Here is a 27,402-nt window from a genome sequence, read left to right on the forward strand (position 1 = left end):
TTCCCTGCACGTTAATGTTGATGACGTATTAAATATGCGACTGACAGCTCACACGTGAACAACAATCATGGCAGTAGTGTGCTCTAAAGGCGACTGGTTTGTTTCTAGCTGTTCTAGTACTTTAGTTTCGGTAAACCTTAAACAGACTTGGTGAGTAGCTATATTTTGGACTTTTAATAACTATCGCTTCGTTTCCAGATACTCAGGAGTTTGGGATAATTCTGCAGTGACGTTTGAATAAATCATCATTGAATATTTATAATATGACGTTTTTGCATTTAAACTATGTGTAATAAATGCACATTATGTAATACTTATACGTATAGATTTCTTCTTTTGGATAGATTTCGAATTAAACAAATTTTCTTAAATTAGTGAGCCATTTGTGTTCGACTGCGCCAAAGCCGAGAAGAGACCAAAGGAAACTGAGGGAAATAATAAAAGGTACATTTTTTTAATATTTTCTCCACACGAGTGTGATTTCTAACTTCATGTTCACATGATACAGTAACTACAATAATTGTGCACATCATAAACTTATGCAAATTTGTGCATTGCAGTAGTGAAGGAGGGTCAAAGGAGAAAGACAGTGATAGGATTCTTGGGTTTGCTGTCTCATCCTCTGGGAAGCACATAGCGCTCACAGATGATCACAAACGTCTTGTTCTCTTCTGTACTGAGCCAACCTGGCAGTGCATTAGTACACGGTAACAGCACACACTCATGCCTGAGGTTATATAACCAAGTTGAATAGTTCACCCAAAAATTCTAACTCCATCATCATTTACTCACCCTTATGTTGTTCCAAACCCATACCTCACTTCAGTGTCACAATCATGATTTCAAGCTCCACTTACGCATGCGTCGGGGATTAGGAAGGTGTAATTGAGCTTGAAATCATGATTGTGTCTAGAGACTGCAGTGGCAAGATGAACAGTAAAAATCGTATCACTTCAGAAGACATGGATTAAACCGCTGGTGTCATATGGATTCATTTTATGCTTTATTTATGTGCTTTTGGGAGATTTAAAATTTGGTCACTATTCATTTTCAGTATGGGCAAACAGTCATCCTGTCTCCATTAAAATATATTTGTGTTCTGCGGAAGAAAGTCATACGAGTTTGAGATGACATAAAAGTAAATAATGAATTATCATTTTTGAGTGAACTACTTGATTATAAATTCCCAAAAGTTTATACACAAGCCTATGATTGTCCCCTTGTAGGTGGGTTGTGCGGAGAGGCACGTCTCTTGTGTTTACTCAGGCTGAAGATGAAGTCTTTGTGGCTGATAAGTCTGGTGATGTGTATTCATTCTCTGTTCTGGAGCCACAAAAACCAGGAGAGCTGAAGCTGGGACATGTCTCTATGTTATTGGCTGTGGTAAGAATAAAGTTTGGATTAAAGTGAAGTTTGGTTATTATAAGCAGTTATAAGGAAGGACCTGTACAACCTGATAATGTGATAAAAGAAAACAAACTAATATTATTTACCTCTGTAACTATTTACTATTTTATCCAATATTTATTTACAGTATATGCATATTAAAACGTACTGTATAGTAGAAATGACCCATTTTTAAATTGACTTACCCTTACAGGCTCTCTCTCCAGATGATAAGTATATCATAACAGCAGACAGAGATGAGAAGATCAGAGTAAGCTTCCGGCAGGCACCCTACAACATTCAGGCTTTCTGCCTAGGGCACAGAGAGTATGTGTGGACTGTGGGAGCCAAGTGATATTATGCCTCATATGTTGTTTCAGTTTAAAACTTCTTTTTGTTTTCCCATGTAGATTTGTCAGTACATTGCTTGTGCCTACAGGGCATCCTGACTGGCTTCTTTCTGGTTCAGGGGTAAGTGTTTTGTTGTGCGTTTATACTGGCATATCAATTTTAAGTGTTGTATTTTAATTCATTGCAGGACTCACATGGTTTCATTTGTAGGATGGTACAATGAAGATCTGGCATTATGAGACTGGGCGGCGGTTACAGAGTGTCGACGTGAGGCAACATGGCATTTTACAGAACTCTGATGCAGACACTGAAAAGGTGCCATGCATTTGTATTCGGTCAGTCATCCACACACAAACTCATTTACGTTTACAGAATTAGAAATTGGCATGGTGGGGATCAAAGCTAGTAGAAAGCATAGTGATGAACAGCAGCATTAAGATAATTGATATACTGTATTATTTTGTAAAATGATTGTAATCAACATTATAACATTATTATATGATGTAAAATAAGCCAGTCCATTTAAATGAACTGTCTGAATCAGACTTCCCAATGCTACATGTTGAGCATGTTTGATCATTCTCAATTCGCTCAGCTACTTGTGCCATAATGTTTTAGAGTATAGAAATTCCATTGTGACTCTATATCTTTCTGTCCTCAGAGGTTTGCTGTCAGCAGGATAATCAGCTCACCAGATGGGCGACACATTGCGGTCCAGTGTGAGCAGTATGTACTAGTTCGTAACATTTATGTTCATTGTAATTCTTTAAACATAGTTTTTCAAAATTTAATTCTGTCTAAACAGTGGTATTCATTTGATCAGGCCAAAACACACCATTTATTTATATATATATATTACACACGCACACACACACACACTCGCACAGTGGCTTGCAAAAGTATTCAGACCCCTGACCAATTCACTCATATTTCCGAATTACAAATGTTACACTGAAATTTCACTCTGATATTTTATTTAAAAAAATTCTTATAAATCAATTATTGTAAGGTGACATTGTTTTTTTTGTTGGGAAATATTTTTTTATGAAAAATACAAAACTGAAATATCTTGCTTGCATAAGTATTCAAACCCCACACTTTAATATTTGGTCAAGCCTCCTTTTTCTGCAATAACTGCTTTGTCTTATGTACCTACATATGTACCAGCTTTGCACACAATGACAAAGTGATTTTGGCCTATTCTTCTCAGCAGATTGGCTCCAGGTTGTTCAGGTTGGTTGGGTAATGCTTGTGGAGTGCAATTTTCAAATAGTGCCACAGATTCTCAATAGGATTGAGATCAGGACTTGGATCGGGCCACTGTCGGACATTTATCTTTTTGTTCTTGAGCCACTCCAATGTTGCTTTGGCCTTGAGCTTGGGATCATTTTCATGCTGAAAGGTAAGCTTCAGTTTTTTAGTGGACTGAAGCAGGTTCTCTTGCAGTATTTCCCTATATTTTGCTCCATCCATTCTTCCTTCAATTCTAACAAGATGCCCAGTCCCTGCTGATGAGAAGTATCCCTACAGCATGATGCTACCACCACCATACTTCACTGTTTGGATGGTGTGTCTTGAGGCATGTTAGGTTTGCGTCTCACAGAGCTTTGAGTTTTGGCCAAAAAGCTCTATCTTGGTTTCATCTGACCACAAAAACTTCTCCCACATCACAGCTGGGTCACTCACATTCTTTCTGGCAAACTCCAGATGTGCTTTCAGATGGTACTTTTTTAGTAGCGGCTTCTTTCTTGCCACCCTCTCATACAGGCCAGCAGTATGCAGTGCTCTTGATATGTTCACTGATGCACCATTACTCCGCTCCCAACTGTGCTCACTGGGATATCCAAACATTTGGATATTATTTTGTACCCTCTCCCTAATCTATGCGTTTTTATTACTTTATCTCTAACTTCTGTGGTATGCTCTTTGGTCTCTAATTTCCTTCAGATTCACAGACTGACCAATGATCCTTCAACAATGTTTCTTTTATCCTGAAAATTTGATTGCAACATTAATGATTCAAAGGTAGATGCCAATGGTAATAAAGTAATTGTGTCCTCGTTGGGGCAATATCTTTCAACAGTGTAACCTGGCAGCTTCCACAGAGCAGGGGTTGAATACTTATGCAAGCAAGAGATTTATTTCCCCAAAATGAAACCAATGTCACCTAACAATTATTGATTTTGAGTTCCAGTTTTTTTTTTAAATAAAATTATCAAACAGAATGAAATGTCATTGCACCATCTGTAATTTAGAAATATGAGATCATTGGTCAGGGGTCTGAATAATTTTGCAAGGCTGTGTGTGTGTGTTTAAGTCAAAAGGGGTAACATATGATATCCATCTGTATAGATTTCCATCTGTTCAAATCTTTCTGGTGAATTCCGGGATAGAGAGCTGCCTGAACCATGCTGAGACACTAGCTCTTCCTCAAGCCCCCTGGGACATGACCTTTGATTCACAAAACCAGCTGTGGCTCTTGCTGGAGAGTGAAGATATTAATGTGCTTCTATATCGACACTCGGAGCAGCATTGGAAGGTACACTTTTTATTTTTTTAGGTGGCTATGTGTTGATGTACTGATGTTTACTTGACTCGACTGACTGGTTTTGCTTGTGTAAAGCTGTGTGACACGGAGACCCCTGAATTGAAGAGGGTCACTGAAGCATTACAGGCTCAGGCCAATGTCTATAAAGGTAAGAAGTCCTAGAAATGTGATTATAAAACAGAAAAAGAAAATGCACATTGAATTTAATGCACATTCTTGTTGAAGGGGTCATATCAGATATAACATTTTTGAACATGAACGCTTTAACAGAAACTTGGCCCACCCAGTCAGAGTGAGGTAATATAAGTAGCATAGATGTTGTTCCTAAACACCAGAACATCTAACGATAAGAGTAAAATGTGTCTGTCAAACCTTGCACCTACAGTTTGCATATACTTTTGATGGATCCCAAATGAGTGGCTGAAATTTACATTTAACAAAGTCCCTATTAATTTCAGTCTGGTCTTAAAGGTGCTGTAAGTGATTTCAGCCATTCTATTTCCATGACACTGAGCACTTGAATTAGCCACACCCCTTCTTCCCAAACTCCAAAGACACCAAAATGAGATTTGGTGAGAGCAAAAATGGTTGTTATAAACAACCGTAGTAAAATAGTTTCCTCAACTAACAACTGTTATGAACATAAACATAAAATGCATTATGCCTCAATAATTCGCTGCAACTACAACACTATGAGAAGGTGCAAAATGATGATAGGCAGAAAGCTGCATTGTCTGTGGACACATTTTTGTTTGCTGTTAACAGAATCTAGAGCTGTCACAGAAACTGGTGAGATATCTCAGGACACTTCTTTCATTAATATCTTTCAGGGAGTAGGAACATTTTTTGCATACCTTTCCATTAGAAAAATCACTTACAGCACCTTTAAAGGAATAGTTTACCCAAAAATAAAAATTCTCTCATAATTTACTCATGCCATACGACTTTCTTCTGCTAAACACAGATGAAGATTTATTGAAGAATATTTCAGCTCTTTAGGTCCATATAATGCAAGTGAATGGTGACCAGAACTTTGAAGCTCAAAAAAGCACACCAAGGCAGCATAAAAGAAATCCATAAGACTCCAGATGTTAAATCCATATTTTCAGAAGTGATATGATGGGTGAGGCTGGGAAAACTTATATATTTATTCTTCTATAAATATTTGTGTTCAGCAGAAGAAAGTTATACACATCTGGAATGGCATGAGGGTGGGTAAATGAGTAAATGCAATGCTGTTGTTGAATGATTGGGTGTTGCAAACTATACTGGACAGTAAACCCATAGCTCACAAATACTTGCAGCACAGCATTTGTACACATTTCACATGAGGGTGTTCATAGAGAAGTGATACAATTAAAATAAAAAGGCTGTTTAACTCTTAAGGGTCAAAGAGGGGTAGAAAATGGTCATGAAAAAATTAATTATAACATGGAACAAAAACTATACGTTAAAATAAACATAAGTGTTAAAATATGCTTATGACCCCTTTAATATATCTAAAGTTTGTTTCCTTTTTTCTGAACACTGTTTTTCCTTTTATGCTGCATCCTTCTCAGGTTCTGTGGGACTGGAGAGTCAGTTTAAGCACCTGTATAAGGTGACCTTTGATAACATGGCATCCTATTTGCAGAAGAAACAAGAAAGACTAGAACAGCAGAGCAAGAAAAGAGCAGCAAATAGCTCTAAACACAATGTAGGTGGGAAAAAATGTAAAAAGGAGAGCAGCCCTGTGGCTCAAAGCACAAGCTAAGGGAGTCTGCCTTTACCTCTGCTTATAGACCCAGTAAAAGCTCTTTTGGGATGTTTATATTATTCTACAGTACTTTTTGTTAATTGACAATGATTATATACAATTTGGTAAATGTTTTACATTCAGTTAAGCCTTTCAGTTTATGCTACTCTCAATTGTCGTTTTACTGTACCATGCTTTGGCCACTAGAGGTCATAATACTTGGAGTCACACTCGGTTGATGAAGTTACAAAATAGTCAGGGTAGACTCCATATTTACTTTTACACATATGAAAAATGAGTCTGTGTGGGATAGAACAGTCTGTTCAATGGTTTGTACTGTTGTTATGTACCTTCATATTGATTAAATCAATTAAATATTGAAAATATCTTTTTCCATAAACTTCCACTGCAAAAAAAGAAAAAACACTGGAAAACTTAAAATTAGACATGACATTTTCAGTCTTCAGATATTTTCTAGCATCTGAAGACAGTACAACTTATTGTATGTGTCACTTATAGCCTCATTTTAATTTTTGGCAAATAAAATATGGCATCAATCATGACTAAGATCTGTGGTGATGGCTTTACTTCTTGAGCAGCTACAGTTTCCTCAAAGGACAGGATGGACCAGAACATAATATGGTATTACTACAGAGACACTTCTTGACTTCAGTTGTTGTTAAAGTGTTATTTTTAGAATAAAAGTGACTAAAGATCTGTACATCCTGTATAATGTTCAAACTTGTACAAAACCAAATAAAAACAACACAAATAAACAATCACTAGAAAGGACTCTGTTGCGTTGAAAGCCGAGCTGTACAAGGTTCAATTCCCTGAAAGATGCTTTGGATTTTCTCAGAAGATGGCCAAAACTTCTCATGTTTCCAACTCTTATGAGGACTTGAGCTGAAACAAACAACAAACCAGGTTTACTGAAAGGTAATATAAATAAAAACCACAATGATACAATTTAGTAGTTAACAGCACAATTTTTGGACCTTCATTTCTTTTTTTCTTCCCATTGATAAATTTTCACTTTTCTTTTTCTGCACCTGTAAGAAAACAATCATAAATATAAGGTGGAAGTAGGTAATGCAAACAACTACAAAAAGACAACAAAAACTTACTGCTAACCTCATTCATGGCATCATCTATCTGCTTAAGCTCCTCATATCTGTCACATGATTCTCGAAGTGGCTGTACCATTACCTCCTCAATCTGAGGAAACAACTGGAGTACATGGAGAACATTCAATAGCAAAACCACCTCCAGAGTTGTACTTTCTGTGACAATTGAAACCATTTAATATTCACCTTCATAACTGTCTCAAAAATGGGAATGAGGACAAACTTGATGAAGCCAATCTGAGCTGTGGGCTTGGTCACTTTTTCTCTGTCCATGAAAGGAGCGACAGGTAAACCTTCTGCCTTCTCTCGATCACTCTGTTTGAGAGGAGTATTCAGAGGAGGAACTCATTTGTGATTAATTCGATAAGGCCAGCCATTACAAATCAAGAGATTTAAATACCTCTGAACACATGTAACATTGCTTTTAGAAGGATAGTTCCCCCAGAAATGAAAATTCTCATGTTTCAATCCACTTAGACTTGGCTGGCTGCTCTTTTCCATATACGTTGCGTCCGGAAAGTATTCACAGCGCTTCACTTTTTCCACATTTTGTTATTGTTACAGCCTTATTCCAATATTGATTCAATTCATTATTTTCCTCAAAATTCTACAAACAATACCCCATAATGACAATGTGAAAGAAGTTTGTTTGAAATCTTAGCAAATTTATTACAAATAAAAAAACGAAATAAATTACATGTACATAAGTATTCACAGCCTTTGCCATGACACTCAGAATTGAGCTCAGATGCATCCTGTTTCCACTGATCATCCTTGAGATGTTTCTACAACTTGATTGGAGTCCACCTGTGGTAAATTCAGTTGATTGGACATGATTTGGAAAGGCACACACCTGTGTATATAAGGTCACACAGTTAACAGAGCATGTCAGAGCACAAACCAAGCCATGAAGTTCAAGGAATTGTCTGTAGATCTCTGAGACAGGATTGTATTGAGGCACAGATCTGGGGAAGGGTACAGAAAACGTTCTGCTGCATTGAAGGTCCCAATGAGCACAGTGGCCTCCATCATCTGTAAATGGAAGAAATTTGGAACCACCGGGACTCTTCTTAGAGCTGGCTGCCCAGCCAAACTGAGCGATTGGGGGAGAAGGGCCGAGGTGACCAAGAACCCGATGGTCACACTGACAGAGCTCCAGCATTTCTCTTTGGAGAGGGGAGAACCATCCAGAAGAACAACAATCTCTGCAACACTCCACCAATCAGGCCTGTATTGTAGAGTGGCCAGACAGATGCCACTCCTCAGTAAAAGGACAGCCCGCCTGGAGTTTGCCAAAAGGCACCTGAAGGACTCTGATCACGAGAAACACTTTGGTCTGAATGGCAAGCGTCATGTCTGGAGGAAACCAGGCACTGCTCATCACCTGGCCAATACCATCCCTACAGTGAAGCATGGTGGTGGCAGCATCATGCTTTGGAGATGTTTTTCAGCGGCAGGAACTGGGAGACTAGTCAGAATCGAGGGAAAAATTAATGCAGCAATGTACAGAGACATTCTTGTTGAAAACCTGCTCCAGAGCGCTCTGGACCTCAGACTGGGGCGACGGTTAATCTACGTCTAAGACCGTAAGTACACAGCTAAAATGACAATGGAGTGGCTACGGGACAACAAAAACTGAATGTTCTTGAGTGGCCCAGCCAGAGCCCAAACTTGAACCCGATTGAACATCTCTGGAGAGATCTGAAAATGGCTGTGCACCGACGCTCTCCATCCAACCTGATGGAGCTTGAGAGGTCCTGCAAAGAAGAATGGGAGAAACTGCCCAAAAATAGGTGTGCCAAGCTTGCAGCATCATACTCAAAGACTTGAGGCTGTAATTGGTGCCAAAGGTACTTCAACAAAGTATTGAGCAAAGGCTGTGAATACTTATGTGATTTTGAGTTTTTATATTTTTAGTAAATTTGCAAAGTTTTCAAACAAACTTCTTTCATGTTGTCATTATGGGGTATTGTTTGTAGAATTTAGAGGAAAATAATGATTTTATCAATTTTGGAATAGGGCTATAACATAACAAAATGTGGAAAAAGTGAAGAGCTGTGAATACTTTCCGGATGCAATGTAATAAAAGTGAATGGGGACTGAGGCTAACAAGCTCCAAGCTGATTTAAAAAAGAACTATAAAAATCTCAAAAAAGGTCCATATGCTGAACACAGAATTTTTCTAAAGCCATACAATAGCATGGAATCTAGCATAACACAAAGTGTTTTGGAACACCGGATATTCTTTAAAAGTTTACCTTTGTGTTCCACAGAAAACCGTCACACAGGTTTGGAACCGCATGATTGTGAGTAAATGTTGACAGAATTTTCATTTTGGGTGAACTATTGCTTTAACTAAAAATCCCAACATAATTGTAACACTGATGCAGAATAGATTTACAATTTACCTGCATGAAGTACTCCTCCAGCAAGCAATCCACCCAGGGCTCCGCAACCTCCATTGGTCGAACCTCATTAGAGATGTCACAGCATTTAATCAGCACCATCTTTAGCTGTGAGGGAATACAAATTACCTTTATAAGTAGGCAAAATGTAATGTATAATCAAAAAACATTGTCCATTATGAAATGTTTCTATGTAAGTGCCAGGAAAGCTCACACAATTAACATGCTCCTCATTAGTGTAGTCGAAGTTATCCACTTTAAGTTTGAAAGAGTCCAAAATCTCTCCATGTCGAGCCATATCTGTGGCCAGGATCAGAGTAATAGTTCCCTGTAAAATACCAAATCCTTAACTAATGTGCAAATACATGTGTGTGCACACAGCTCAGTTTAATTAGCATGAGGTATACCTGACGGATCTGCATAAAGGCTTCTGCATCAAAGTTGGCAAAGATGTTGCAGTCTGGCTGAGAGGATATTTGGAAGGCCACAGCGCAGTGGTGGTTCTCCAGAGGAGAGATGTCATTGTATCTCACAGCCAGCTCTGTGCGTGCATTAATCTGATACCTGCAAATTAGCGAGGGGATTGAAAAGCAGGGTTGTGCACAATTTACAATTAATGCTACAGAATGCCTTTTAAATTCATATTCAGTTCTAATTTGAATTGTGGTAGCAATCAGGATGGTGATTTGAAATTTCGAATTTAAATTTTAGTAGAATGAAAATGGAATAAAAACTGCTGTTAGTGTCATTTTCAATAATAATTCAAGAGTCATCCTTTTATTGTTTAGTTTAACCCATGAACATGTTATCACACACAACATATGGAGTATTTCCAAAAACATTTGATCATAATAAACCGTCATGTATTGTTCGGGTCACTTTTTATCCATTTCAATTTAGTTTCTCTAATAAAAATGGTATCCTTTATCTGAGTGGTTCAAGATTTGGTGACTTTCCCTCCACTTAATAATCTGGGCTTGATTCGGAAAGTCTAAGTGGTCATAAAAAAAGCGACACTTGTATTGTTCGGGTCAAAATTCTGACATAAATGAATGGCTGAGACTGTAAAACATCCACAATGCAGATAACACACACGCAGGTTTGTTTGACTATATTAATGAGGTCATCTCATTGACTTCATGCTAATGTTATTTTCTATTTCCCAACTCTGCCCCTAAACGTAACCAACACACAAACATTTGCACATCACTAGATTTGAAGATCAGCATCATCTGATGCATTAAGGAGCCTTTTTTATTTTTACTTATGGAGATGTTTGGCCCTCACAAGTGTAGACAAACCTGTCCACAAATAACAAATGAGTCTGACCCCTGTGTGACAAAGTTACTGATATAATTCTGATGTTTGCAATAAATTACAGGTAGCAAAATACTCTGCCTTTTCTTTGTAGCACAATCATATTTGACTTTGGCAGCATGCTGAGGTCTGACCGCATATTGGAGCATAATTAAAAAAATATGGCACTTCAACAAATGTGGTTTAAAAAAAAATATGCTACAATTTGACAAGTAATTGTTTTTTATAATGTCTAAATATACAGTTTATCCAATGCATTACTTGTGATAATAGCTAGAAATGAAATACTGTTTGTTACAACATTGTTGCATGCAGCACTGAAGCCATCTACAATTAGCAACTTTACTTTTTTTTTTTTTTAATTGTACATTTAAAAAATAAAATATTATTACATTTGAATGTTCAGGTCAATGCTCGTGGGAATAACTTAAGTGTGTTTTACAAATGAACAATGCTCAAGGGTTAACAATCATTGTTTTTTATAATTCCAATTTAAATGTAACATCCTGTGGACTGTGTCCAATTCAAATTCCAACTCATGAATTGAGAGGGAGACCATTTTTAAATTCTGAAATTTTACCCAACCCTGTTGAAAAGAGATTGGTGATGAGAGTGTATATGTTAATGAATATGAGGCTCTTACGTATTGTTGTACCCAGGATGATCCAGGTCATGACACACAGCTGCAGTCATCAAAATAAGAATATCTACTCGTGTTAACTTTTCCTGAAAAACACAGAATCTTTCTATAAATATGCGTGTTTGTGTGTGTTGACAATGGCAGTGAGGCAGGGTTATCATGTGTTTTCCAGCTCTCCTATATGGGTAAATTGGAGTAATTCATTTGGCCTAAAATAGCTCGGCCTGTACTAACTGGGATAATTAATCCAATTAACTCTTAACACAGGTCAATGGCAAGCGCAGCACAGAAAGGAGGGTGAGAGGTTGAAATTGCTTTTACACCCGCATTCATCACTCATTTATCATCCTTTTTCTCTTTCCATGCCAATCACTTTCTTTCATTCACCTCCCACTCTTAAATCAAGCGCTGCTTCTCAAACTTTCCTGGGGAAAAGAAACAGATGGCTATATAAAGCAGACGTGTGATATTTCTTTGACATTTTTACTGCTTCATGAATTGTTTTAATGTTTATATTTTGCTGGAAAGCCTAACATATGCTGACATACATAAGGTTATGATAACTTACAATATATATTGTGTACAACCCTATATAGTTGGAGCCCTTATTGAGGCAAGTTGTCACAAAAGATGAATAGATACATTGATTTTTTTTATATATATATATATATATATATATATATATATATATATATATATATATACATAAACATACCCTGAGAAATATTCATTGATGTAAGAAGTGTCACAACAAATGTTTTCCATATTTTAATACAGAATAGTATGTCAATAAAAGTTTCTATACCTGTAGGTTGCAGAGATAGATCATGCTATACATCATCTGTGTGACGCAGAAGCAGTGGCGGAAATTATGAAAAGGATTGGTCCTGTAATTGTCATGAATGCAGAGCTGATAGGGGACAGAGAGGCAAATTATAAACATTATTGCTATATATGGTGCTTGCTATCACCATTACTATTGCTTGTTATCCATAACACCTAAACCTTAGTATTAAAATAACTCAAACTGTTTAGAAACACTTTAGAAATCAAATAGCAATATGCTTAAAACACTCATGATAAACAAGCATTGTAGCATGCTTGCATTATGAAAATGTAAAAATCTCTATATATGAAACAAACTCTATTGCTCTAGTATTATATTATTATAAATAGCTATAGATTGCTTACCAGCCATCTTTTCAATGTAATTGGGTTGATATTAAAGTCCTTTACCAGCCCCAGATCATGGTACATGTGCTCCAAACAACTCAGCATCTTTAAGTACAAAAAATTTGATTGTCAACAGTTGCTTCAAGCTAATAATTATGACCAAATGTCTCACGTGCATCACCTTGAAATGCACGAGTTATGACATTTTGGTATAAATATTTATGCATATTTGTATAGAACATTTGGTATATTTGGCATCTTAAGCAACCTTTCTGATACATCAGACTCTCAGACAAAATGTACAGTGGAAGGTACAAGGGCCATCACTGGATTGATACTCTCAAGGGGACATTTTTTAAATGTATAACTGAACCCTAAAGACCTATTGTGTACCTTTAAAGTTACATTCAAATTTTTGGTTCTTCTAGGGTATAGATAACCCAAAGTATACGCTGATATCCACATACAGGAAGCGTGATGCAAATCTCATCATCAGTAGTATGCTTGAACACTGAGCGTGCACAGCCCATTATTTGCACTAACAAGTGGGTCCACAAGGTGGCAAAACTCACATTTGAGCCATTGCTGTCATGAAGAAACACTAGAAGAAGATGAAGGAAAAAACAACAACAGTGGATGTGCAATTCAAGAGCGCAGGTGCAAGGATAATCTGTATTTGTCTATGACTCGAGTCTGAAGAAATATAAAGACATCTTGAAGGGTCTTAACTCCTGAAGAGAAAGTCTGGTGATTCATAGCAGTTGTAGCACACCTTATATGGAGTATACTTTGACAGGCTCACATTCAGCTGTACGCAGATGCTGAGTGTTCACATCAAAATGGAAGTATACCTAGGCTTTAAGGGTACAAATATGTACCCAAAACAAGGGTACCACCGCTGTGATGGATTTGCACCTTAACAGTACTTTTTTCTGAGAGTGCAGCATTTGTACAACCTAACTATTATACAGTAGTGGCTCTGAACTGGTGGGTCATGACCTAAAAATAGGCTGACCTAGTTCTGTTCTGATAGGTTAGTTGCAAGGAATTTCAACAAACCTTATTATCATGCATAGTTTGAATTGCAAAACAAATAGGCTTATCAATTTTTAAATGTGAGCAGAAAACACTTCTTGCTAATTTTGTCACTGACACTTGCTACTAGGATAAACATGCTTTGTGCTGACCTTAATGTTGGGTTGCCATTTGATATCCAATAGCAAAACCAGTTGAGAACCACTGGCCCATAGAACAACTTGAATTCAGCCAATCCTCACTTCATTAGGTTCCCATTACCACACAGGCTCGCATTCAACTATACGCAGACGCTGAGTGTTCACATCAAAATGGAAGTATACCTAGGCTTTAAGGGTACAAATATGTACCCAAACAAGGGTACCACCACAGTGATGGCTTTGCACAATAACAGTACTTTTTTTCTGAGAGTGCAGCATTTGTACAACTTAGCTATTATACAGTAGTGGCTCTCAACTGGTGGGTCATGACCTAAAAATGGGCTGACCTAGTTCTGTTCTGATAGGTTAGTTGCAAGGAATTTCAACAAACCTTATTATCATGCATAGTTTGAATTGCAAAACAAATAGGCTTATCAATTTTTAAATGTGAGCAGAAAACACTTCCTGCTAATTTTGTCGGTCTACACTTGCTACTAGGATAAACATGCTTTGTGTTGACCTTAATGTTGGGTTGCCATTTGATATCCAATAGCAAAACCAGTTGAGCACCACTAGTCCATAGAACAACTTGAATTCAGCCAATCCTCACCTCATTAGGTTCCCATTGCCACACATCGAAGATTGGCTGCCTCAAAGCTTCTACTGTCTCCTGGGAGAGGTGATACTACATAAGCCCCACAAACACACAAGCAGCAGAAGCAGAAGAAAGAAAACAGGGAAGGGAGAAGAGGAGAAAGATAGAACAGTGCCGTGTTAGACTCTTACCTCGTTGGATTCCCACAGCCAGGCGTCAAAGGTGGGTTTTCTGAGGGCATCTATTGTTTGCTGGGAGAGCATGTACTGCAGGCGACAGAGCTCCCAGTTAACCCCCGATAACCAACGCCTGGCTGTGGCCATTACGTACATTTAATCACTCATCAATGTTGAACATGCTATAAAGCAGTTATAAAGCAGTTATACTTCCACAAAACATGTGGAATGTCTGGATATTGAGTACTTTTCACACTTATCGTTAAAAGAACAATTCAAACAAGAAAAAGATTCTAAATATAGATGAAAAATCATTGTTTACGCACCCTCATGTCACTCCAAACTTGTATACAGTTATTTTTGAGAACATAATACAGCTCCTTTCCATACACCTACAATTTATTGTGATCACGTCTGTCCAGCTCCAAAATGGACAAACAAACGCAATAAAAGCACCATAAACGTAATCTCTATGACTTGTGAACTTTATGTCAAGTCTTCTGAAGCTACACGATAGCTTTGTGTGACAAACAGACAGGAATTTAAGTCATTGTTCACTGAAAATCTTGTCCTCTGCTGCTCTCAAATAAAATATGGTGCTATTGGACATGTTGCAACAGGTTTTGACTTCAATAACGTTTGGTCATGAGACATGTGAAAACCAACAAGGTCTGGTGTCAGTGACGTTCCACCTACATCATTGGATTTGGTAGCTACAGTCGAAGGAAAGATTACTCACACAAAGACTTGGAATTCGTACATATTACCCATATTGTGTTTTTATTGTGCTTTTTCAGAGCTTGATAGATGTGACCACTACGAACTGCTGTTGTATGGAAAAGAGTTGTGTAAAGACTCTTTAAAATGTCTCCTTTTGTGTACCACGAACAAAAACAGCAGCATACGATTTTGGAACTACATGAGGACAAGTAAATAATGATTCAATTTTATTTTTTGGTTGAACTATCCTTCAAAAGCTTTACTCATTTTACTTCCCAATAGGAAAAACACTAAAATGAACATTCACTGTCTGTATATGCTGTCCTACATTTAATATTAGAGCACACACTGAGTATATAAAAATAAAAAGCAAAAAAATTACAAACACTTTTACAAATTTCCCTTTTTACCTTTGGGTATGAAGGCACATCTCTGCGAGGAGTTAGCTTCTTGTTGTCATCTAGGAAACTACTGCAAAGTTTAATTCAGAAACATGCTAGATTTTGGAAGTTAAATGGGTTGCAAACAGCATTTCACATTGACTCAAAATGTTTTGATGTTACAATACTTTCTTTTATCACAGCTTAATGTAGATATACAACTTTAAACAGAGTGGCTCTATGGCATTATCAAATCACTGGCTCAACCAATGGCATGAGTTTGGGTTGAGACTTTCTATTTACCTAACCAATGGTAGACAAAGGGAGAGTTTGGGAAACCTGTTTGAAAACAGTTAAACTGTTTTTTTGCTATTCAGTTTATTGACGCTAGTGGCGCTAAAATTACATCCTCTTAAAAAAGCACTGATATTACCATTTAATCTGTATAAAAAAAAGAAAAGAAAGAGCAATAAGGTGACTGACCTGTTGTTCCTTGAGGCCATCTCCTCTCGCAGCTTCTTTATGTCACTACAACATTTCTCTATCTCCACCACCTTCATACCCTCCACTGAGGTGACATAATGGAAAAGAAATTCATGAATAGGAGTATGACATATTTAAAGTGAGCCAAATACAAATATGATATGGAAATGAGATGATAACATTTATGGCTGCATACCCACAGAGTTTTCCTGTACACTTTTCCCTACACACATATCCAGGATATGATTTTTGAACCATTGCAGCAAAGGGATATGTGGCAGCGGAGGCGTGGTCGAGCGCCCGTCCAGAGAGAGAGAAAACGGTAACAGTGCTTGCACCTGAGCTAAATTATGTCTAACGCATGTTTCTAATGGGGCTTTTCCACTGCACGGTACAACTCGACTCAACTCTGCTCGCTTTTTTGGGGTTTTCCACTGTGGATAGTACCTGGTACCTGATTGTTTTAGTACCACCTCAGTCGAGGTTCCAAGCGAGCCAAGCCGATACTAAATGTGACGTAAAAATCCTGCAGATCACTGATTGGTCAGGGAGAAGCGTCACTACCAGCGCAACTGGATTTCCAACACCAACCCGCTAGTTTTAAAGTTAGTAACAGTGATAGCAGTATCATTTTTTAATTCGACTTTCGAATTGTAAAAAAAGAAATGGCTGTGCGCAAAACCACTCCGTGGTCAATAAACAAGGTGCAGACGGTCCACTTGTTAGCGATTAGAGAACGAAAAAGTCTCTGAGTAAGTGTCTCAGCTGTTGCCGCACACGGCTACCACCGGACCTACCAACAGTGGTCCGGTGTAAAAAAGTAAAAAAAAAACTTAAAAGTGTAGTCACTTCAAGGAAAAGTGGAAGTGGTTCATCCAAATGGATGCTATCTAAACCAGCGAGCAATGGGAGGGAGAGTGCCCTGGACTCAGCCACGGTGGAGGATGGTACGTTTTGTTATGTTAACTCTATACTCTGCTTGAAAGCTTCACTTTATTTAGTTGACCAGCTACTGGAAGCTTGCTTTTAAAACAACCAGGTCAATTTAACTGTTACACTTTTGTAAAATCACCATGCAACAACTGCTTTATGCAGCACAATGAGCTAGTGGCTAACAGCTAGCAGTTGTGTTATTGTTTTGGTCAGTTTGTGTCGTGTTTAAGATGATGTCACAGCAGTAGTGACAGCGCAACTATGACGATCAGCCTATAATCCCACCCATGCTGAGGAGGCACTAAACAGCAGTGGAAATGCAAGCTCAGAAATGTAAAGTGAGTAGAGTTGAGACGAGTCAAACTGTAACGTGCAGTGGAAAAGTGCCATAAATCCATTGAGCATGGGGAGAGATGGGAGATTGAGAATGACACGAGAGACCAGCGACTGGCGTGTCTTACTGAGTGTTGTAATTTGTTGTGAAGCTGAAGACTCAGAGAAGTTTATGTTGACAAAGTTTGTGTTACACTGATCTGACTGAACTGAGAAAAGTACCTAGAAAAGTCCACGCAGTGTTGAAGGCAGAGAAATAATGAGCCTTACTTGACTGATTCACTGCTCTCCATCTCCTACCCGGTGGTACTGGGGCAGCTAATCCTTCGTCTGCTAAAAGGAACTGTGGAATGGGTCCAGTGCCACCGCCCAGCATCGCTGGAGGAAGCTGTCCAACTCGTGGAGGACCATATGGTGGCGTACCCGAGGGCCCTCTCTCTCTCTCTCTCTCTCTCTCTCTCTCTCTCTCTCTCTCTCTCCCCTACCCTTGTGTGTTTCCCCTTCCCTCTCACTCTGCTCTCTCCCCAAAGCCTGTTCCTGCCCCATGGAGGAGGAGCTCTGCCTCCGAGGCCAGTTCTCCATGCGAGCTGGTGGACACCTCCTGCCTCTACAGTTCCCCGCCGCTCTTCCCCCTTAGGTGGAAGTGTCTGCAGATGCAGATGCAGGTGCAGGCGTGGCATCTGGGCCAGCCTGCTGGGGTTGTGGGGATCCGGGACACTTCCAGGATCAATGCCCTGTGATGGAGCTGGGGACAGTGGTCCGGATCCCCGACACCATGCAGACTGCCCCCGACTGGCCCGGAGCATACCTGATACCGGTAAGGATCAAGGGGGGTACTCACCAAGCATTGGTGGACACAGGTTGTAATCAAACCATGGTCCACCAATGCTTGGTTCAGCACGAGGCATTGGACACAGCTAAAACGGTGAGGGTGAAGTGTGTGCATGGGGATATTCACAAATACCCTATGGTGACCCTGGTGATTAAATTCCGGGGAACAAAACATAGAGTGGAGGCTGCGGTTAGTTCCCACCTCATCCATCCGCTGATTTTGGGGACTAATTGGTCTGAATTCAGAAACATATTAAAGGGAAGATGCACAGATGGATCCTGCACCAAAGTGTCGAGATGTGAAATGTGCGATGCTCTTGCAGGGGAGGTGGAGTCGGGGCTGCCTTCATTGGCTCCACGTTAAGATGACGTGAGTGTGGGAGAGTCTGCGGCCCCTCTTTGTGCTTCCTCTAATCGAGAGAATTGGTATGGACCTCATCAGGTCATTAGAGTGGACAGTATGCGGAAATCGCTATGTATTAGTCCTAGTGGATTTTGCAATGCGATATCTGGAAGCATTGCCTCTGCACAGCATCTCAGCATGTAGTGTTATGGATGCACTCTTCAAAATAATCTCCCGGGAGGGGATTCCGAAAGAAATCCTCACCGATCAGGGCACAACTTTTATGTCACGGACACTAAGTAAGTTTTAAGATTTATTGGGCATTAAGTAAATTCGCACCAGCATTTACCATCCGCAGACAGATGGCCTGGTGGAGCGATTTAATAAAACCCTTAAGAACATGATTTGTAAGTTTGTGCATGAGGATGCTAGAAATTGGGATAAATGGCTCAACCCCTGGTATTTGCAGTACGAGAGGTCCCGCAAGCCTCCACTGGGTTTTCCCCGTTCGAGCTGCTATATGGGCGGTGCCCACGTGGGGTGCTTGACGTCAAATAGCAAGAATGAAATTCAGAACGTTCTTATTCTTGAACAAAAATACAACACTCAGTAAGGCATGCCAGTTGCTGGTCACTCGTGTCGTTCACTCTCTCCCATCTGGCGGTGACGTGGCCGTTTATATGCTGCTCTCCCCATGCTCACTGGAATTAGAGACAGATGTTAGACATTATTTAGCTCAGATGCAAGCACCCTTAACGCTTTCTCTCTCTCCAGATGGGCGCTTGAGCATGCCTCCACTGCCACAGGATATTTTACACCTGCTGCTGTCTGGAATGTTTGCATCTTTTGTCAAAAAATGTGCCGCTGGTCTGGAGTACAAGCCGTTCACCTGTGTCATCTAACTAAGTTACAATGTCCAGATAGTCTACAGGTATTTCTATTTACTTTTCATAATTGCTGATGTCAACTCTCTGGAGCAGTGTCAGAAATTAATTGATTTTAAGGGGCAATTTTATCCTTACCATGGCATATTTTTTTTGCCAAACCATATAAAACACACACCATGAAATCCATTTATGTCAAAAACTTTAAATGAATCAATTATTTATAAATAAATTTTCCATCTGAACAGTAAACATTTTGCTGAATTTAATTTTAAATAATTATTTGGTCCCTATTTTTGCTCCTGCTCTATTCTGTAAAATCTAACATATGGTTCTCAACACATAGTGTGACAATATTGTTTTGTTTCAGGACCCACATTTTACTTCAAGTGGCAGCCCAATATTGTGTTATATTTGATCGCTATAATAATTAACTAATATTACCATGAACTGTATAGGCAATATGCAAAATTATTAACTTGACAATTTTAGGACAAAAAAAATTTAAACATTTAAAAAAAGTCAAACAAAATTTCAATTTGAATGGTTTCATACCGAATAATTCACTGAATTTGTGTTTGTTTGTTGGTTTAACTTAATTCAATTGTGGGCATTGGTTTCACACAGTGAAAATTCGTTTCTTTAATATGAAATTAAAATGTAAGCTCTACTCAAATACTTTGTGTAGCAAAAACCTAAATTAATTAAGTTAACCTTACTTAAAGTTTATCTCTATTGCAACTTGCAAATTGTTGCTAGCTAGCAACAAACACATTAGCATATTATATACAGTATTTTTTGTTGCTGAGAGCTTACAGATCCCCAATTAGTCATTACACTGATGTTTCCTCTGAGTTTTCAGTAGTAATGTACCCAACCTCAACCTAATAGCTCCATTCTTCTCCACAATAACAACCTCCCAAAGAATTTTACATGACAGAAACTCCTCTAATACCAACAGCACATTAAACACTAACAAGAATCCTACTTGTTTCATTTTACATATAAAATATATTAAGGCTGAAGTATGTAATTTCTGTGACAACTAATGGAATTGTAAAAATAGGCTTTCTGTATTTAATTTGTTTTTCCTCCCATTTTCTCCCCAATATGGAATGCCCAATTCCCAATGTGCTCTAAGTCCGCATGGTGGCGTAGTGACTTGCCTCAATCCGGGTGGTGGAGGACGAATCTCAGTTGCCTCCACGTCTGAGACCGTCAATCCGTGCATCTTATCACATGGCTTGTTCAGTGCATTACCATGGAGACCTTGCACGTGTGGAGGCTTCACACTATTCCCTGTGGCATCCATCCACAACTCCACACACCCCACCGAGAGCGAGAACCACATTATAGTGACCACGAGGAGGTTACCCCATGTGACTCTACCCTCCCTAGCAACCGAGCCAATTTGGTTGCTTAGGACTCCTGGCTGGAGTCACTCAGCATGCCCTGGATTCGAACTCATGATTCCAGAGGTTGTAGTCAGGTCTTTGCTCGCTGTGTAACCCAGGCCCCCTTGCTTTCTGTACTTTTTATTTTTTTTACTTTGAATGGCAGTATAGTTGTTGCTACACATTAAGCTGGTATAGAAGTATTTAAAAGTTACATACTTTGACTTTAAAATAACACTTAATTTAAAAATGTACAAAGCATGCTGGGAATCCCCTGACCAGTTTCAACACTTCATAGCAATATAATCATATAAATATCTGATGACTGTATTGAATAACGCTTGGACTTTACGCAATAAAATTATGTTCTCATGTCAAACAAAAATGTATTGAGTTGATTTCAAGTGTACTGGTTTAGTATTTTCAATAGAGCTGCTTTCCCTTTTTTCAGTGTTCACAGTGTTTTGTTTACGTGTTTTGGGGGATGAGGGCATGTCTCGTAACCTTGTCTTGTGCATTTGAATAACTGACTGAAGACAATCAGACGTACTACAGACAGTCACAGAAGTTATTTAAAGATACACATCCTACAAATGGGGCAGGATGTTCCACAAGTCCTCCAACAACGAGTGAGTTTATTATTTTTGGCTGTGGTGCTCTTAAAGGGATGAATTGAAAGATGCAATTTTTTGCAAAATCTAAGCATTTATGCATTTATATATATATATATATATATATATACTGTATGCACGCGCACAAGTACAGCAGGCAGAGAATGAGGATCTAAGTGCAGCAGTTTATTTAATTAACAAAGAAAACTCAGAATAAAGAAAAACACACAAAACCTGGCACAGTGCATACCAAAACATGCAAGAACTAACAAAGCAAACAAGAAAACTAAGGGCTTAAATACACAAAGGAACAAACAAGGGAATGAGGAACACCTGGGGAAACAATCAGTGAATGAGAACTAATCAGGGGAAAACCAATCATGAAATAAAACTACAAAAGGACTACAAAAACCAAACAGGAAACAGGAACTAAACTAAACTTCAACATAAGAGCACAAAAACAAAAGACAACAATGAACATGACATATGCACACACACACACACACACACATATACATATATATACATATGTATATGTATACATATGTATATATATATATATATATATATATATATATATATATATGTATATATATATATATATATATATATATATATACACACACACACACACACACATATATATATAAAAACATGATTATTTATTTATTTGATTGTTTGTTTGTCTATTTATTTATTTAGACTTTAGAAGTGCAACCATGGAATTGATTTTATTAGATTCACCTAAATATTTTCTGGATGCTGTTGTCATCGTTACATATATCTGCATAGTGAACCTTCTTGAACATCTCCATTAGAGTGAGTGTGTCAAAAGCTATGTATCTAAAAACAACACTGGACTCAAGGTGCACAACAGTGCTTAGACTCCAATCATGACAACTAAGAACAGTCCGTTAAAAACAGGTCTAATGTATACACAGTGATATATGTAAACAACATGAACATTTGCTGTTACGATAAATCATATAGGATATAGTGCACAATAAATACGTGTCACTGGCTATGTGAATTATCAGCTGTGGTATTGAAGGCTTCTTACATAAACAAAACAAGCCAGTTACATAAATCAAACACTAACTTTTTTACTTCCTCATGTCTAAATGTTTGCCTTCAAAGAAATAACATTCTATATTTGGTGCACTTTAACTTCACGTATAATGCACTGCTTTTGTTGAATGCCCAAGAAAATGAATGATTCACTGTCTGCAGATTTGAACAGCAGCATCCAAGCCCCTTGATTTGAGCAAGCACATGGTCCATTAACAATAAACGAGAAAAAATATTGAATGAGAACAGTTTAAAACTTACACTCCACTCTCTTCTCCAGCATAGCCAAGCGATTTGTCACTTCAGTCTTCAGTTCGTTGATTTGAAATGCCCTTGGGGAGAACGGGGAGGCAGACCAATGCAGATGGAGAGAAAAGCACAAAGAAATCATTCATCCATTCATTCAAAAGAAGGTCATTATGAATAAGCTGAGTAATTGAGTACGAAATACAGAATCAGAGACAGTGACAATACCTGGAGAACTGCTCAGCCACCTGGGTCAACACATTCTGGAAGAGCTCTTCTTTATCTGAGAGATGACAAACAATCAGCATCCTAAATCATGTTCGAACACTGATGTACAAGTATATCATAAATTCAGTATGATATATTAAGTGATGAAAATGCAGAACAAATTAAGCATCTTGCAATAAACAGTACAGTCAGAAGGAAGAAAAGATAAATATAAAGAATTACAGTTTTCTTGCCAATCTCACCTGCTCTGGTCTCAGAGAAACTGTGATTACTTAAATGATCTTGTGTGTTAATTGGTCACTTACAATTTTATAGAATGAAACTTACTTGTCAAATGCAGCTTCACTGATTGTCTTTAACAATGTTCAGCCCAAGAGCCCAATAAAAGAGCCTGGGACAAAAAGACTCCCTATTGGATGGCTGTCATTGTAAATCTCTCTCTCTCTCTCTCTCTCTCTCTCTCTCTCTCTCTCTCTCTCTCCCTCTCATTATCCCCAAATCACTTCACACAGGTCAGAGGTTACAATCAACTTAAACTCCACCCACAGCTAAACTCAAAGGTTATGGCCACTGTATGTTCTTACTATTTCTGAAGTATTTAGTATGCATAGTATGCATATTTTTAGTATGCATATACAGTTGTACCTGGATAGCCTACTTCATCTGCTCAAATTTGCAGTATATAACAGATCACACTCTACAGAACAGAACATTGTATCCCCACAATGTGATGCGCTGAACTTGACCTTCCATTTCCAGTGTGATGAATGAACTCAAAATAATTATAGCCATGGCTTTTATCTCTATTTTGACTAAATACTGTATCTCCGTTTTGCCATTTTTCACTCTAACATTACATTTTACTCCACTGATGGTTAGGTTTAAGTATGGTGTTTGGGTTGGGTGTTTGACTGATTTTAGCAAAAGAAAAGACAACCTATTGCTAAAGAAATGTCAACCTACTGTTTCTGATTTCACTGTGAGAACAGTGTACTGCTTGAAACATTTAGTGAATTTACATGCACAATCTTATACCGATTATGCAGACATGTGTGGACATGCAAACACCTTAAATGCCCCCTTTCCAAAACCTGCACTCCAAAGATATAAATTAGCTTTATTGAGACCGATATTGAGCAGAAAAGTTGTTCAAAAACAACAGCAGTAAAATAGCGCCCTCAACTGACAACTGTTCAGAGCAACATGGTATAAAATTGCCTTTAAGTTTCAATAATTTGCTGCAACTACAATACTATGAGAACGCGAATAATTATTGACAGGCAGAAAGAGTCATTGTCTGCAGCCCATGGACACATTTTTGTTTACTGTTTACAGAGTCTAGAGTTGTCATTAACATCTTTCAGGGAGTAGGAAAATTATTTGCAAACCTTTCCATGAAAAAATTAGCTTACGGCAGTATTGCAATTTTGAAAAATATGTGTAAAATCATGACCACTCACAAGAGATGAAGACCCCAGGCATATCAGTAATCTACTAAATGCTGTTTTACTCTAAATGGAGAGGACCTCCTCATGGGGGCTGCCATGTTAGAATCACATGACTAGCTTAATCTCAGTAATCGTCCTGTTATTTGACACTTTCACTCATTGATTAAAGTCATCATGGCTGACTGTGAATTGACCCTTCTCTAAGCCCCGCCTTAAAGCGTTTCTGACCAATCCTGTTGTAGCAACTGTTTCCAGGACGCCATTACTCTGACACACGTTTGCTATTTTCCAATGAGAGCCTATGGGAGTAATGTGCATTTGAGTAGTTTTAAGTGGGATTTTATCAAAATTATCAAAAAATTCAAAACATGATGTTGCTGGGTAACCTGTAACAGTGACACGAGGTACACAGAGAGGATACATGCAGTATTTTTCTTTCTTTAAAAAACTTTAAATAAATGTCAAAAGAGCGTACTATGGACTGTCATTCCTCATTCCCAAATGAGAATGAAGAACATCAGTGAGGACACCTATACATTCACTTAGCGAAGGGTCACCTGTGAATTTTTAAATATGCATCTGTAACTGAAAACTATTGTGCTTGAATGATGCTGCATCCAGGCCACTAGGTGTCAGTCATTGTAAGTCTAAGGCAATATTAACAAAAACTTACTGAGTGTACCTTAATAGTAGGCAGTATGCATTGTTTGCTGTGCAGTATTTAGTATGTAGCATTCCACTGGAAATAAGGAAAACTACATGACATTAACAATAAATCTACTATCAAAGAGAAAGAGGATGAATATGAGTCAGAGAGCCTGTACAAAAAGAAGTTGTGTAGCAGAATTTGCTTTGTAATTAATAAAAAGTTTGTTATAATAATTTATCAGCTCAGGATAAGTGAGACAGCTTTGGTAAGACTGCAATCCATCCCAAGTACACACATGTAAGTGTTCCCACAGTGATAAATGGAGTTGCTCTTCTACACACATGCAGTCCTCTGCACACTCCATTTATGGAGATTTAAGTAGATATGAGTGATCACTTCAGTCGTGAATTCCTATTTCAGTCTTCACAATAAATCCAGTTCATTTTTTTCATATTTCACTTTCTGTTGAAGCAGAGCATTTTACATGTGAAACATTTATCTTGATTATACAGTGGCCCTATAAAGTATGCAGACATAAATACTTTTTTGGGGGCCACTGTCGATAAACATTTAGGGTAATATGTTTGAGATCATTAAAAAGTAAAGAACATCAGACACTTACCTGCAAGTTGTCCACCCTTTCTGGGCACCACTTTATATGGCGACCTTCAAAAACACCAGGACACACAAATGCAGTTACAAAGCAGCTGGCACCACACTAAAATACGTCCCCTCTCCCTAACTGATCATCAGCTCCCACTTAATTCCAGTCACTCCTCAAGAGTGCCGCAGTTATCTGAAAAATTACTATCCAAGATGTCTACTCCTGGCAATCGATTGTGATATATGTATCTTTAACAGTAAATTGGCACCCTTAGACTCTGCTTTTCAAGAGTAACTTCCCCTTTATTTTTATCTGGCCGACATCCATTGTTTGTTTTGTAGGCAGAGCTGTATAAACCCCACAGATAAGGCACAGACAGTAGGCTACTTTATTTAGGCTTCTTACCTCAGAATGCTTTGACAGTTTCTTTTTGTTTAACGTGTGTCCTCTGTTTTTTTTTTTTTAAGGTTTTTATTAATAACATAGGGACTTCTAAGAGAGTTCAAATGCTCTAAAGCAGTGGTTCTCAATTTATGATTCCGGACCCAGATTTTACATTGGCCATCAAGTGGCAAAGCAACCCACGACCCACCAGTTGAGAATCACTGCTCTAAGTGGTTTAAAGTGGAGTCTGGACATTATAAATATACATTTAAAAACAAATAGAGTCAATTCTATTATACTTCAGTAACCTTTCAGAGTTAATCTGTAGACAGAAGTCGATAAAAGGTAATAAAATTAGCAGTTGTTTGTATTTATAACCTCTTATCTATGATAAATATTTATTACTACATCAGTTTGAAAAGAGATTGTGACCAAATTATATGTTGTTTAGGCATACACCTTTATGAATGTGTATGTGTATAGATTGGATAGGGCAGTGTTACCTCTCTGAGTTGTTTGGCATCGTAGGGTCGATGGAGACCATAGCTCCTGTTGAGTCCAGAAGGGAAATGGCTGTGTTCCTGTCAGCAGCAGATACATAGCCTACTCTAAATATGGGAGCACTTCAAAAGTGGAAACACTTTAGTTACCCTTCAGTAACCCTACCCCTAAACCTAACCCTATTTTCAGCATTTTTAAATTATCTAAAAACATAATTTAGATTAGATTAGATTAGATTCAACTTTATTGTCATTGTGCAGAGTACAAGTACAAAGACAACGAAATGCAGTTTGCGTCCAACCAGAAGTGCAAAAAAGCAGAAAAGTGCAATGTGAGTATAGACAGGTGGTGCATAAGCAGGTACAGAAATATATTGCAGTGTTATAAGAGCAGAATAAATATGGCTATGTAAATTGAGTATGATTTGTAAGTTGTTTTCCTCACAGGGACTGACTGATTGTCCCCACAACTTCAAAAATGTCAGGTTATACTATCCTCGTGGGTCCCCACAATGTAGGGAATATCTGGACACACAAACACACACACACACACACACACACACACACACACACACACACACACACACACACACACACACACACACACATGTTGGTGCGGCTATCCTTATGAGGACTCTCCATAGACATAATCATGTTTATACTGTACGAATTATAGATTATATCCCCCTAAACCTAACCCTCACAAAATACTTTCTTCATTAAGTATGTTTTTTA

At 38.2% G+C, this 27,402-nt stretch overlaps 2 protein-coding genes across 3 annotated transcripts; one reads left to right on the forward strand and one right to left on the reverse strand.

Moving 5' to 3' along the window:
- The first annotated feature begins 51 nt into the window (after positions 1–51).
- On the forward strand, positions 52–6,901 carry LOC127655296 (tRNA (guanine-N(7)-)-methyltransferase non-catalytic subunit wdr4-like). Its single transcript, XM_052143024.1, has 11 exons — positions 52–150; positions 376–444; positions 561–707; positions 1,227–1,383; positions 1,601–1,713; positions 1,797–1,857; positions 1,948–2,052; positions 2,399–2,463; positions 4,090–4,276; positions 4,361–4,433; positions 5,845–6,901. Exons 1-11 carry the CDS (start codon positions 68–70, stop codon positions 6,036–6,038), a joined length of 1,254 nt encoding a protein of 417 aa, XP_051998984.1. The 5' UTR covers positions 52–67; the 3' UTR covers positions 6,039–6,901.
- On the reverse strand, positions 6,790–26,710 carry LOC127655295 (high affinity cGMP-specific 3',5'-cyclic phosphodiesterase 9A-like). Of its 2 annotated transcripts, XM_052143022.1 has the most exons (17): positions 26,671–26,710; positions 25,802–25,845; positions 23,083–23,137; positions 22,870–22,940; positions 16,212–16,296; positions 15,759–15,819; positions 14,468–14,542; positions 12,701–12,787; positions 12,315–12,419; positions 11,513–11,595; positions 9,960–10,116; positions 9,767–9,880; positions 9,556–9,660; positions 7,334–7,462; positions 7,155–7,238; positions 7,019–7,072; positions 6,790–6,926 (listed from the first exon to the last, which is right to left on the reverse strand). In XM_052143022.1, the coding sequence occupies exons 1-17, from the start codon at positions 26,688–26,690 to the stop codon at positions 6,912–6,914; spliced, it is 1,344 nt and encodes a 447-aa protein (XP_051998982.1). In that variant the 5' UTR covers positions 26,691–26,710; the 3' UTR covers positions 6,790–6,911. The 2 variants fall into 2 exon arrangements, with proteins under 2 accessions (XP_051998982.1, XP_051998983.1); XM_052143023.1 differs by lacking the exon at positions 26,671–26,710 and having other exon boundaries at positions 7,155–7,250; positions 25,802–25,978.
- Positions 26,711–27,402: the final 692 nt, after the last annotated feature.

The sequence above is a fragment of the Xyrauchen texanus genome, chromosome 14 (genome assembly GCF_025860055.1).
Source record: "Xyrauchen texanus isolate HMW12.3.18 chromosome 14, RBS_HiC_50CHRs, whole genome shotgun sequence".
Taxonomy (NCBI): Eukaryota; Metazoa; Chordata; class Actinopteri; order Cypriniformes; family Catostomidae; genus Xyrauchen; species Xyrauchen texanus.

What these genes read in the sequence shown, in the direction of transcription:
- LOC127655296 (XM_052143024.1), top strand. Translation starts at nt 68, where the DNA reads ATGGCAGTAGTGTGCTCTAAAGGCGACTGGTTTGTTTCTAGCTGTTCT. An exon ending in TCTCTATGTTATTGGCTGTG is followed by an intron (nt 1,384 to 1,600) that starts GTAAGAATAAAG and finishes TTACCCTTACAG; the next exon opens with GCTCTCTCTCCAGATGATAA. An exon ending in GGCTTCTTTCTGGTTCAGGG is followed by an intron (nt 1,858 to 1,947) that starts GTAAGTGTTTTG and finishes TTTCATTTGTAG; the next exon opens with GATGGTACAATGAAGATCTG.
- LOC127655295 (XM_052143022.1), bottom strand. Translation starts at nt 26,690, where the DNA reads ATGCCAAACAACTCAGAGAG. An exon ending in AAAGGGTGGACAACTTGCAG is followed by an intron (nt 23,138 to 25,801) that starts GTAAGTGTCTGA and finishes GTCATCTCTCAG; the next exon opens with ATAAAGAAGAGCTCTTCCAG. An exon ending in CCTTTATGCAGATCCGTCAG is followed by an intron (nt 9,881 to 9,959) that starts GTATACCTCATG and finishes GGTATTTTACAG; the next exon opens with GGAACTATTACTCTGATCCT.